The following is a 13,765-nucleotide window of genomic DNA, read 5'->3' on the forward strand; positions in this document are numbered from 1 at the left end:
TGGGTCCTCACCAGTGCCCAGTACAGGGGGACCATCACTGCCCCGCTCCTGCTGGCCACACTGTGGCTGACACAGGCCAGGGTGCTGGTGGCCTTCTTGGCCACCGGGGCACGCTGCTGGCTCATACTCAGCTGCTGTTGACCAACACCCCCAGGTCCTTTCCCGCTGGGCAGCTCTCCAGCCACCCTGCCCCCAGCCTGGAGCGTCCATGGGGTTGGGGTGACCCAAGAGCAGGACCCGGCCCTGGGCCGTGTTGAAGTTCAGATGGACGTGATTTAAAACAAATCTACACCAGCTCGCTCTGCTGGGTCAGACCAAGGGTCCATCTGCCCAGCGGCCTATTTCTTACAGCGGCCAATAGCAGATGCCTAGGAAAGACTAAATAATAGGGCAAGCATATAACGAATTAAATGTCCACCACGTGACATAGTTCCAGGACTTAACTTCCACCTAAAGTGAGTTAGTATATTCGCTAAAAATTCATTTTCCTCAATAATTATTACAATACTTTTGAAGTTTCCTGCCCCACCCCATAGACAGCCAGCAGTCATTGAGATGAGTGTTGATCGCGTCTGTTTCCCTGTTATTTCATACCATTTTATATATTCAGGTATCCTGACTAAAAAAAGAAATTATTGTCCTTTCTTTGGCCTTGGCACCTTGCCCCTCCAAAAAACTATAACATTTCATTAAAACCGATGAAAAGACTTCCTTAGAAGGATTCTAGTGCAGTATAGTCTGAAAAGTTACTGACTATCTTGCTCCATGTTTACACAGTTGTAGTCCCTACTCATTTTTTAGGGAATTAGCTTTCAACAGCTATAGTTGCACAAGCCACAGAGCTAACAACTTGCGTGCAGCCACACACCACAAATATCATATTATTCCACACAGAGCAAAGGAGGAGGAAGCATCTCTCAGACTTTTAATGATATTTATCAAGTGCTCGCTGTAGAGAGCAGCCCTTGAATTTGAGCTCTCGCAAGAATATGCCCAAATTCTAGTACAAGCCAATGAACCTGAAATACGATGCAGTTGGTAATGTAGCTTCATTGTAAGTGGATATAATAGGTTTTATTTCTTGTTTTAAATGAATGAACAATATGTGGGGCCGTAACTGCAAAGCTACCTAGCCCCAAGAAAACAGGAGTTACTCTCAAATCACTTGATAGCAAGGACGTGTGTTCCCCCAGGCTTCCTTTTTCAGCCTGGAAAAAGACGATGGAAGGAAGGAAGCATGGGGGGAAGGGGGTACTGCCAACACCTTGATAAAGCAACACGACTCCTACACTGGAGAACTGAAAAGGGAACTTAAAAAGAATTCACCTAAATCATTTTGCATTGCACAGCTCCTTGATAAACCTCACAGGCAGACTAGAAAGCACACAGACAGAACAACAGACAGTTGAAGTTGGAAGGCGGCTCTGGAGGTCAGCAAGGCTAAACCCGCTCGGAGCAAGGCCGGCCACTGCAGGTGGCTCAGGGCCATGTCCGGATGGCTTCTGACCATCTCCAACAATGAAGCCTCCACGACCTCTCTGGGATACATCCCCAAAAATTGCTTCTAAAGAGGGAGCACTTTACCCACGCTGCACTTCAATTGTTTGCTGCAGTCCTCTTGCTCTCAAAGGGTGTCACAGTATTTTTAAACCCCTGTCTCTCCTAGGGCCATTATTTGGGTTTCTAATAAGTTACTGAAACTCATTAAAGAAAACATAGTCTATTCACTTTACGATTGATTATGCCTTAGCCAAGTTTCTGCAGTCTAAAGGAAACCAGTATCTGCAGAATCTTCAAATACCAACACCACTGAAGACAATTCCACAAATACACAATGACCAGCAGCTAATCTGCCAAAGACAACCTGGTTTGAAGCTTCAGGGACTTAGTGGAAACACCTTAATTCACACCATTCTAAACATACGACTACAAAGACAGGACAGACAAGTTCTGACCTGGTGGGCACAAGGTTCCCAAGAAGAACGAGGACAGCTGCTAGCAATCCTAAATCAGATTTCCTCTTGTCTGGGAAATCCTAAATTTAGGAAAGGGAGCAAGCCTGCAGTTTTTGCTTTGATCCCTCACAAAACGCAACCTTGGTATGGATAAACATTTTCTACTGAAGCAGTTGTCCTGCATTCCTGCATTTACCCCAGCAACAGCACCTGAAAGGTAACGGAAAAAAGGACTCTGATACCACTGGAAGCACTGATGAAGGAATTAGCCAGCAAGAGCGCTGTGGCGCAGCAATTCAGGACTCCTGGTGGAACTCTGTTTTGGCTAACGCAGGCATGACATGTGAAAGCAGCATCCAGCAAAGCTGAAGTCAAAGGATAGAGCAAAAAGATAGACAAGATCGCAACCATACCAAAGATAAAGAGGACATAGAAGCCACTTGCTTGGACCTTGTAGACCCTTCTATTTCTACAGAACAAGAGATCTGAAAATAAAACTATTCTCATTGACAGTTAAAAGAATTCATATGAAGCAGTGAAGTCAGGAAAGTAACGCCTCGATTGTTGCTCACAACCTTGAGGAGTCACAGGCAGGAGAAGTGATCTCACAGGTTTTCAAGACATGAAAATAATCACTTCAATAATATTTTTCAACAGTAGATGTGAAAGAAATTTGTCTTATTCTCAGTGATGCTTGAAGAAAAATATAAGTCTGTATCTATATCGACACAGGTGGAGCACAGAGGAGTAGAGTACATCATCACAGAGGGTTTATTTCCACTAAAAGAGGCTAAAACCTCGATGACAGAATCCGTCTCTGCATGTGTCGGTGCCCAAACCTGCGCACAAAAATCTTCTCAGCTCCAGTAATAATAATGCCTCACTGGAAATGATTGAGAGGCCCACGTAACATTTCTGATCATGAAAATATATTCAGCTGCAACTCATATCCAAAGAAGAGTCCATAAGGAGAACAGAGAATTTACAAGAACGAACAATACGTGCACGCCAAGGCAAGGGCTGCAAAAGAAGAGTACAAGCTTCAGGGAGAACAGAATAGGCAAGTATGGAGACAAAGATCAACTTTCCTTCTCCCCATTTTTAATTTATGGCTTTGGAGTCCCCCACCAGGTGTTTGGGGATTACTTTTATCTTACTTATTGCTTTACTTACTTCACTTTTTCAGTTTTTATTATTAACTTGTTAAACCACACACAGGTACTCCATCCCTGTATTTTCTTCTGTCCCCCACAAAAAGATAACAAAAGCTTACTACATTTAATAAAAGGGAAAAAAAAAAAAAGCTTCTAGGATAGCCCACAAAACAGGGAAACCTGAACTGGTTCATGGCACTGCTCTGAAAACCCCACAAAGCAGCAGAACCCTGTGACAACAAGTACTTCATGTGACTCACCAGCAGGCCAGAATGCAGAGCCCAGTGAAGAGGATGATGGGAATAGGGTAGGAAGCACACAGCAGCCCGTGGTTGTAGAACGCCCGCGATATCCTCTCGCGCAGTTTTTCAGTCAGGGTCATCCTCAACTGTCGTCACCTAGTTGCCATCCCGGAATACATCAGGGGGACAGGCAATTCCAGCATGTGCAACGCTTCAACAAAGGCACTGTATCCAGATAGAAGTTGGAAAGAAAGCAAGCTGGTGAGAAAAATACATAAATAAAAAGAAAATAAACATTACCAACTTGTTTTACAAAGACTTCCAGCATCGTACCTCCTCAGAAGGGAAAAACAGACACCACACACTGAGCGCTTGTTATGAGCCTACAGGCAATTTGATCAAATTACTGGTTTTTGCCTGGGGGAAGGAAGGGCAGAAAACACAAGCAGAGAAGGAACACCAGTCGAACAGACGTCAGGCACCGCTGCCGCGAGCTGCTGGTCAGAGGAAACACGCAGGAACAGAGCTAGGAACCAAACCGTCTGAAAGGAAGGAAGAAAAGGAGCTTAGCAGTAAAAGAATTAAGCCGTACTCCGAGGAGATGCCAAAATGCCAATTAGAAAAGAAGGATTGAGGCTAGCTGTCAGCAATGTGGTCTTAAGGGAAGTGCTCTTGGACACCAACTGAAGCACTTTCAGCGCTTTTAACCATTAGCAACACACCAGTAACAAGAGAAGAGAGCAGAACAGGCTTCACCGCTCAGACAATCTAAAGAAGGTTATTTTTGCATGGGGAACGAGGGAGGGAGGCTTAAGCAGCCACAGTTCAGAAGACTAAGCCAGAGTACGCCACACGGTAAACCAAACTAATGCAGCCACTTCTCGTCAAAACGTATTTTGACTTGACTGTCAGAATTACGACTAGGCTGTTTGCCAAGTGCAAACGGAATTGCAGATGTCAGAACCAGTCAACTTAAACTTGCCATTTGATTTACAAAGTATAAAAAAAACGCAACATAAAAAGCCCTAAGAAAAGGTTAAGATAATACATTAAAATAAAGCACAAACCAAATTTCTAGGAAAGATGGAACAGAAGCTGCCTACCGTCTAAGTCTTTTTTTAAATCTCAGGCTAAATGCAAAGCATGTGGTTCACTACAACGTTCTGAGAAGTGAAAGGCTTGAATGCAAGACAGATTTTTTTTGTATAGTTCAAAGCTATGATTATCCAAGATTTTTATATTTTTATCTGAGAGGAAATAAACATATTTTTCCTGGCTTCTCCAGAATAAGGCTGAGACAGTAAGAGACCCAAAGCATACGAAATAAGTAATTTTGTCCACAGGAAAATGCCATTAACGATTGCGCCGGAGAATTCAATACGAGACCTAAACCCAGGCCACCCATTAAAACCAGCTGGTAATACGACGTTTGGAACAACTCACCCTCACCGTCCTAAATGGAAAAAATACTAGAGGAGAAGGTCCGATGGGTTCACACAGGTAAGAAATCCATTAAGGGTTTTTAAACATTAAGAATTCTGTAAGCCTCAAATATTTAGAAGCTGGGGGAAGCATCACAGATGCTGTTTTGTTTTATATTCTTTCCTAAGCATCTACTTTCAGCTATATGGGAGAGAGAATAAGAGGGAAGACAAACCCTAAGTAGAGACATTATGCTTTTAATTTCAGATTAAATTCTATTTAATGCCCACAGGACTATTTTACAGTGTTCTACCTATTTTTTTCCCCCCCAGTAACGCAACTAAAAATAATCAGACTTTTAGCAACAGAAGCACCAGTACATTGGCCTAATGACCAAATGGAAAGCCTTTTAGCAAGGCACTACATCTTTCCGTAAGAATTACTATCACTTTCTTAGTCGTACGCAATTTCCTTTTCAATGCAGTCCAACACCAGCAGGAACATTCCAGGATTTTGGGAGAGGGGAGGGATAACAAGCGTGTTCTCATTGCCTGGAGACCTTCTAGTGCCAAAATGCTATATATCGCATTCATGCATAATAGAAAGGTTTTGTCTTACAGTCACACAGAGAAACTAAAATATAGTATAACCCACAAAGGAACAGACATATGGCATATAGGAATACGTTTAAAAATTGTAGAGATTACATCAGAAAAAGTTCAATTTTTAACCTTTAGCTTGTTTCGGTCCAGTGGCAAATATGACCTGTTCAAATCAAGTCCAAGGCAAATGTATAAAAGACAATTAAAAAAAAAAATTTAAAGCTGCACTGAAATCACCAGATATGCAGACTTTTTATTTTAGCTCTCAGGAGTGAGTAGAAAAACGAACAAATTTTAATTTAAAATTTTAATGACAAAACCATCTTCCAGAGCTGTTCATAGAGTGGCAAGTAATGCAGAAAATCCCTGCATACACAACCTACTATTCAGAAAAGACCACTGAAAATAATAATAAAAAAAATTTCCTTTGGAATACATGGCAGTAACCAAACCAAAAATCCACAGTCTGTGTTAGCAGAATTGGAAAGGAAGTTGCAAACAAGCATATTGGAACCGAAACACTCAGGGCTTCATCCCACTGGTGATTTTTCTCAGCGTGAGTGTGGGTATTGCTAGAGCTAGAGAGCGTTATGTTGGGGCTCACACAGACAGGTCGTATCCCTCATCTAAGGGCAGAAGACAAAAAGCAAATATTAAACGGTCCTTAAAAGCAAAGTGAACACTGAGCACACTGTAAAACCTCTGGATTTCAGTACCCAGACTCCATGGCTGTCCCATCGCAACAGATGATCTGATCCCGTGTGACAGGACACAAACTAACACGATTGCCCAGCCTAAGCAAGCAGAGAGGGGGAAAAATTAATGTTTCAGATCAGCCCCATTTACATTAGTAATAAAGTTGATGAATGCTGCAAGTACAAGGATTGGAATGATGAGAAAAGCTCCAAGCACTAAAAGGCAGTTGGACTGGATGATGGTTGTAGGTCCCTTCCAACTGAAATATTCTATTTTATTCTAATCAGTCACAGAAGTGGGGAGGGGACAAAAAATCCCCCAAGTTTAGACTACTTAAAAATTCAAGTGGATATCCATAGCATATGCAACATAAGGAACAGGTCAAACGTGAAGAAAAATTCTCATCCCTAAGAGACAGCATCACCGCAGCAGCGTTCAGAACAAGGAAGGCTTAGACGGACACCGCGCTGGCACAGCTGGGCCACTTCTGCTTCCCCTGCTGTCTTCTGCGGCAGCTGGTCTTCGGCCTGGGACAGAACTCAAGAACCAGTTTCCTCGCACACCGGGCAAACGCCATCCTGGCTTCATCCCCATAATGCAAGTACGTGGCATTTGATTCTCCACCCCTACCTTAAAAATGCGAATAAACCACCATTTCTGATGCACGCAGGTCTCTAGAGCAACAGCTCCTCCCATAACTAACCAGTCACCTGGGTGTCCACAAACACCTGGGTGTTGCAGTCTAGGAAGAAATGACCGAGGTGTCAGGACTGGACCGTCCCTTCTGATCCCCGCTCTATGGATAACGTGGGAACACCACATATATTCTATTTCTGTGGCAGAAACATGCCATGACTGGCTCTTTGACCAGCCTCGCCTTCTAACAGCAATTATTAGCATTGCACTGGGAACCATTTCTACTAACTGCAAAGAGGAAAACTTTGCATGTACTTGCTTCACCTGACGTGAAACATCAGCATTCATTAAGAAGAAAACATTAAGCATTCCAAAGCTAATATTTGCTATTTGAGATTGCATATTAAATTCCGAAGTCTTTATTAACTTTATGCTACAATAATGCTCATAAAAGTTAAAAGCAGGAACCGTTCCTATTCAAAGTCATTTTTGCAAACAAATATTAGCTAACGCAAAATAAACCCTCCGATCGTAGGACAAATGTTAAAGGAGGATCCTTTCAGAGTATTTCTTTCCTTTTGCGTGACTGCAAATCCAAGACAAAGTTTGACTGGAAACAAGAGGACATGAGGATGTTCCCTTAACCTTGCAACACAAGATGTTGCCTTCCCAGTTCACTTCAGGTAGAAGAGACAGATCATAGAAAACACAAAAGCAAACAGCAGGCTTGAGAGAGCATGGTTTGGTTTTTAAAGTCTCTTAAATTCCAAACTAAGTTGCACATTAAGCAACTGCGTAGACTCTCTAGTCCTTCCTTCCATTTACAGAAGCGTAAAACATTATTACTGCCAGCATTACAGAAATTCAGCTATACACAAGCATGATTTCAGTTAGGATGCTTTCTCACAAAGACACATCCAATTCCAAGGTTTCGTTTAGCCGCAGCACTCCCCATGGTCACTGTTACCCAGGGGTGGTCCGGGAAGGACACCCCGCACCCTGATTATTCATCCATACTTTGAGGCAGCCTTGACGAACATTTCACATGAGACACAAACACAACGCTCAGGCCACAAATTTGTCACAAACTGGCAATTCAGCACTGCAGACAGAAAACAGAATTCAGATTATAAAAAATTCGCAACACCTGGAGGGTTGCAGAAGAGTGAATTAATCTACCTTGTGAACAGAATCTTTTCCCCCATTCTTGTGTTACACAATCCGAAACAACCCAATCGCCACAGTCTAATTGGTAATTTGCTGCGAAGCACAGCAGATTACACTCTACAAGGGACTAAGGACGCTTCACAACCAGGGCGCGTGGCACAGCTCAGACGTCCACACGTACCACAGCTCAGCTGCTGAGAAGGTCCCGAACCAAAGCCTGAAAATCTTGATAGCCTGCGAGCAGTCGATGCAGCACCATAAGCCAGGTGAGGGCGAGACGCCAGAGCTAGTGTCCTCCCCTTCTACCACCTCATCAAGAAAAAGCACAATCACTTATTTGCTCTTCATTCATAACGCAAGACAGGCAGAGAGAATATTAAATGCCCACAACACTCTTAGAGCACCAAGGCCACCTTTTTTCAAGCTGATCCTTATCCTGATTAGAAAGTGTGTTGTGTTATATACCACTAAATTCATAATATACTCCATGGTGACTGCTGTCATAAGACAAAGCAACTTTTGAACCGGAATTAAGCACTGCATCACGCCACCTGCTCCCAGCCCCACCAGCCATCCCCTCAGCGTATTCCAGCACAGCACCTCTTCTTCCAAACCCCTCATAAAAACTAATTCTGGCTCGCCATAACTTCCAGCCAGCCGACAGCAGGTCAGGCTCTTCTGTTTCACACCTGGACGAGAGTTGAACAGATGATTCGCTTTCTACCTTCAAAGCTTTTCTCTAATGGAGAGTTGATGGTGGAGCGCTTTCAAAACATTCAGCCTTCCAACTCTGCACCAGGTAAGGCAGCTGGACTGGAGCTGAACCCAGACATCGCAGCACGGCGGAGGTTGGCAGGGACCTCTGGAGATCACGCAGGGTGACCCGGGGCAGGTTGGTCAGTGCCGTGTCCAGTCAGGTTTCGAGTATCTCCACTGATGGAGACTCCACAGCCTCTCTGCAACCGGTTCCAGTGTTGGACCACGGGAAAAGAGTAGATGCCAAGGTCTTCTCCAGAGATTAGTCCCCCAGTATGTTGTATGAAGCCTCTACACTGAAAGACTTGCACTGTTGCTTCACACGCACAGCAGTGTTCATTAAGCACAAAATAATCAGTCTTAATACAACATTTTTGGTAGCCCACTGTATGGTTCTACAAGCCTCACTAAGGTTTAAGAAATGTAGCGCAAGATCTCTACGTACAGAGAGAAACTTTTCATCCTCACCTGTACCAGCACACGAGGTTTGCAACGCTCCAACACAGAACCAGAACAACCTCCTACATTTCCTCACCAAATGAGCGTATGACCAAGAGAGTCCAGACCGAGCAAGTATTAAACTATCCCTCAAATGCACGAGGCTTTTCCATAGTATTACAGATATTAGAACAGTTATACTTTCTTTGAAAACTCCTACTGTTGCAGTAGTTTGCTGCGTCCACTGCAAATTCTTACAAAAAACAAGACTGACCAGCAAAGGAAGAAATGTAGGATCTCTTCTTGCGGGGAAAAATAAATTCAAACTAAGAGATGCTGAATGATACTACTTTTTCCAAGACAAAAGCTTTTATCTCACTTAACGATAGTTACATGTTCCAAATTCTTTACATTTCTGCCCAAGAGCTTTTTACAGCCTTCACAGAAGGCCTCCTTTTACCTCTGAAGTGCAGGAAAACGCAGCGCTCTCATATGTAGATAGCAGCAGCTGAGACGGAACAAGCCCACTGTAAGCTTAGAGGCGAAATTATCAAACGTATGAAAACTTTTCCCTTTATAACAAACAGTAACCTGGGTTTTTTAAGTATATTCAACACCTCAGTTTTCCATAAAACGTTCTTGAAACAGGCCTTAGCACTGTCATAAAAACATATTACTGAGCTAGTAAAGAGTGGGAAAATATATATATATATACATATTAAAAAAAAAATTTTTAAAAATCACTGTTTTGTGGTAATTTTTCTTGCGCTTCAATACATAAAATAATCTGCTCCATCTTATTGCCTATAGCAGAGTCCTACATCTAAACTTTCAACATGAATTTTAACCCAGCATTTTCCAGTTAAAACACTGAGCTTGGTAAAGCAGGAACGAATCCAACACGGTCCTTCTGTCACCCCAAACGCCTACCCCCAGCTGCAGCATCACCCCCTACCTCGGGACCTTACATTTCAAACGCATGACCTGTCTCTCCGATGACGACGTACCTGCTCTTCGCACGGGGAACAGCACATCACATCAATGGAGCAGCCCCAGATCAGATGCAGAATTTCAGAATCTTTCCTGCCAAGGCTGTGTATTTGGGGAAGGAAAGGGGAGGGATGAAGGGGAAAGAAGGAAGAGTTTATTAAAAATTAGGGTTTACAAAGGTCAGTCAGTGGCTCTCTGCTGTTGCCAATGGAGCAGATCAATTTGACTGTTCTTCTCTCGACACCCGAGGGCAAGGCGTTCACATGGACCATTAGCAATAACCCACCCTCCCAGCGCTGCTGTGGTCATTTTCCACATACCCATCAACCCAGCCAGCACAGGCTCCCTGGAGACAGCAGAATCAGCGGAGCAACCTTCTGCCTTCAAAGTTATCACAAAACAAGTGGAGACAGCAGGATCGATGCTGCTAGAGATCAAATTAGCCAGACGACTTCAGATTTGGACTGCCAAATGAGAAAAATTTTTATGTGGGCTCCAGTTAAGATCTATAGCCACAGAACAGAGGGTCCATAGAGGACAATGCCTCTTCCATATCCATGTGCCACTTCCTTCACATGGCAGCACTTCCACAGCCTGCGGGGACACATTCACACGCACACAGCTACAGGTATTTCATGCATTCCTGGGCTATACCCAGGACACACAAAGCAGAAAAGCAGGAATGATCAGTGATACTGAGTCTACTGTCTGATTTACAGCCTCTACTCCACCTGCAAATGTCTCCCTGACCTCTTTTCAGTCCTCACTACAGCTGTGATTTCATGACAACGCCAGAAACTCAGCACCACAAACACCTCCCGAAAACAAGTGAAATTAAAGAGTTTTCCTGCAGATAGAGAAAATGGCTAGGTATTAGATCACTTGCACACCAGCAAAGAAAAAACTGATTTTCTTGCCCTTCGTTGGACTGTAGAGGTGCTTCCTATCTTCAAGATGCTTGAAGCTACCACCGCTGCGATCCCCTCAGTAAAACGACTGGTGTCAGGTGCTGCAGGAGCTCTCACACCCCAGCATCAGCAACAGGGAGATGGAAAAGGAAGAGAGGAACAGCCCTCGGGAACCCAGTTCTCCCACTCTTCAGCAAGCGTGGATTCTCCTCCAATGAGGGCCAGGGATGAAACATTCCTCTGAAGACTTCAGAGGTGGGAAAACAAGAAATATGCTCAAGACACTAACCTCCCTTCATAGAAATGCTACACAATCAGCTCTAACACCAAGTTCCTATTCTCCACTCGCATTCCCATGAGAAGAATAACGCGCTTTGTGCTGTGCAAGGACACAGAGGTCACGGGGAACAGAATACTTCCTATGGGAAAATCATGACCAGCGCACTAACCTCCTGGAGGCTGGTGTCCGGAATGGGTTAATCCTGACACCGCTCCTTCAGAAACAAGGCTCCAGAATAGCCTGTATGTTCTCGGTTGATTATTCATCATAGAAGGATACTTTTCATATTCAAAAAGTAGAAACTCTTCAATAAATTAAATTTCAGGCTGCATTCCCTCCATTCTAGCTCTATGGCCGAAAGAGTAAGTAGGAACTGAGTTTTTGAACCAGATTTCAATAGACAAAACGTGCATCTAGCTCAGGATAACCAGGCACATGCATCCTCAGCGCAAGTCCCACCTTCCTCTGGTCACAATGTGGTCAGGAACAAGGTAGTTTTGACAGGAGCGGAATGTTTGAGTTCTCAATAGCACAACACTGCACTGCAAGGATCAAACATCTCCAACATACCCTTCCCTTCCCATTTATCCTTTCCGAAGGCACCTCAAAGCTCTTTGCACCAGTCTAATGTTTGGACTGTGTGCTCTCAACTTGCTTGGCAACTCTTTTCCCTCAGTCAACTAAAAAAAAAAGCCCAACAAAAAAAAACCCAAACAACCCACCAAAACCAAATAAAACCATGTTTGCCAGGAACTTCAGAGGTTTCAAGATCAAGGAGTTACACGCATCTTGATACAAAAGTCTATACAAAGTAACAGTAACCACTCACTTCATTCTCACCTTTTTGCCTGTTTTCCTCTCCCTACAATATTCATTTTGGTTTGAGAGCTTAAAAATCCGTAAGTTATCTAAAATAGACCCCATTTTACAAGTGGTATTTCACTAATTTTACACATTTTTAAGCCTATCTTGAGATGCTTGAGTAGCAACAGCGGCAGAGAAGCACTCCCACAAAGATTCAGAAAGAAAGCACTTAAATAATCTTAACATCTCAGATAATGATTGGACTTCATGATCTTAAAAATTTTTTTACGCCTAAATGATTCTATAATATGTTATCTGCTACTATAGAAAGGACTGACATTCAAAGTAAGTTTCCAAATCTATTTTCAGGAGATCTTTTGGACTTCGCCACAAGAGAAGAACCTCAGCTAAACTCCCGCTTAAGAAAAGCGATTCACTGAATGCAGTTTCTATCAAACGTTCTTTCTTGCTTCCTAAAATAATTCCAGCAGCATTAGACAAAAACTTAGTGGTGTGGATGCAACGATAGGATTGTCCATATGCGGAACCATAAAACACAGAAGTTTGAGATACGTAACAAAAATAGAAAGTATCCAAATTTAGAAAAACAAAACAAAACTTCAAAGTTTACTCTTCTTTTTGCGTCCACCCAAAGGAAGCTTATTAAGTATATTAACAGCTTTCCAAACACAAGAAAACATTTCCCAATCTCTTCTTCCTGACCCCAGAGTTCTTGCCCAACCAAGTTCTTGTTAGCAACGATCTGGTCTCCACCGTCTGTTTACTACGTAGAAAGAAACACGATCATATGAGACAGCTTCTCCCTCAAAATACGGGTTTAGCCTGTTTTAGCATCATTTACTACAATTGCAGAAATATTATTAGTATATACCTCACGCAGGGCAGGTAATGGAGATACATGATAGAAAACCTTCAAAATTAGTTAGGACAAGTGTTAATCCAGAGAAGAAGAGATTCAGGACTCACACCATAGAGAGAATTCCCAAATTCAATCTCCAGTTTTGGCATTAAACTGCTGAGCAGATTTTGGACAAAAGACTTGTCCTCTCTAGATCCACTTCTCCCTAATCTGTAAAAGGAAAGTAAATTACACTGATTCCATTAAAACAATATCGTTAAATATAGTGCTAAGAATGACAATTCAAAAGCTGCTACTGTAAATATTAGGAAGACATGCATCAAACTCTTACTTTCTTCACAGTTTCACCAGAATGTGCTTTTTTAACGAGCGTGCCAAGCAGCATTTCAATTCTCAGAGAGATAAAGTCTGTAAGCATTAGAAAGCCGTTGCTTTGTCTGTCAGAGGATTCCTAGCAAAGGTGGATTTTTTTTCCACAATACCAACATATCACCTGCAACTGAATTTTAAAAGTGCAACCACAATGCTATATTCCTTCCAGGCCTTAGGCAACTGAGTACTAAACTCCCACTTTTGTGAGATAAAAGCAGAAAAAGAGACAAATCAGCTTGCAGTGTTTGGCTTTTAATTTAATTCTCGAATTTTTTACTGTAGAAAATAGACATTTACTTAGACAGATAGAAGTTCACAGTTATAACACTATAATTAAAAACTACCACGAGTTTTGGAAAGGATATAAACTCTCAAGTTTATAACAAAACATCAAGTTTATAACAAACATTTAAACAATGGTAGTTAGAATGTCTTTTTTGAAAAAGACTTTTTCAAATGCCTC

General features: G+C 42.6%; 1 protein-coding gene across 1 annotated transcript in view; it reads right to left on the minus strand.

Moving 5' to 3' along the window:
• The window catches only part of SCAP (SREBF chaperone), a 70,343-nt gene that overhangs the window by 45,992 nt on the left and 10,586 nt on the right, over positions 1-13,765 (minus strand). Inside the window, exon 2 of the mRNA XM_054192042.1 lies at positions 3,370-3,586. Coding sequence (XP_054048017.1) covers positions 3,370-3,491 — 122 coding nt within the window. The 5' untranslated portion in view covers positions 3,492-3,586. The remainder of the gene's footprint in view (positions 1-3,369; positions 3,587-13,765) is intronic.

Source organism: Rissa tridactyla, chromosome 2 (genome assembly GCF_028500815.1).
Source record: "Rissa tridactyla isolate bRisTri1 chromosome 2, bRisTri1.patW.cur.20221130, whole genome shotgun sequence".
In the NCBI taxonomy this organism is placed as follows: Eukaryota; Metazoa; Chordata; class Aves; order Charadriiformes; family Laridae; genus Rissa; species Rissa tridactyla.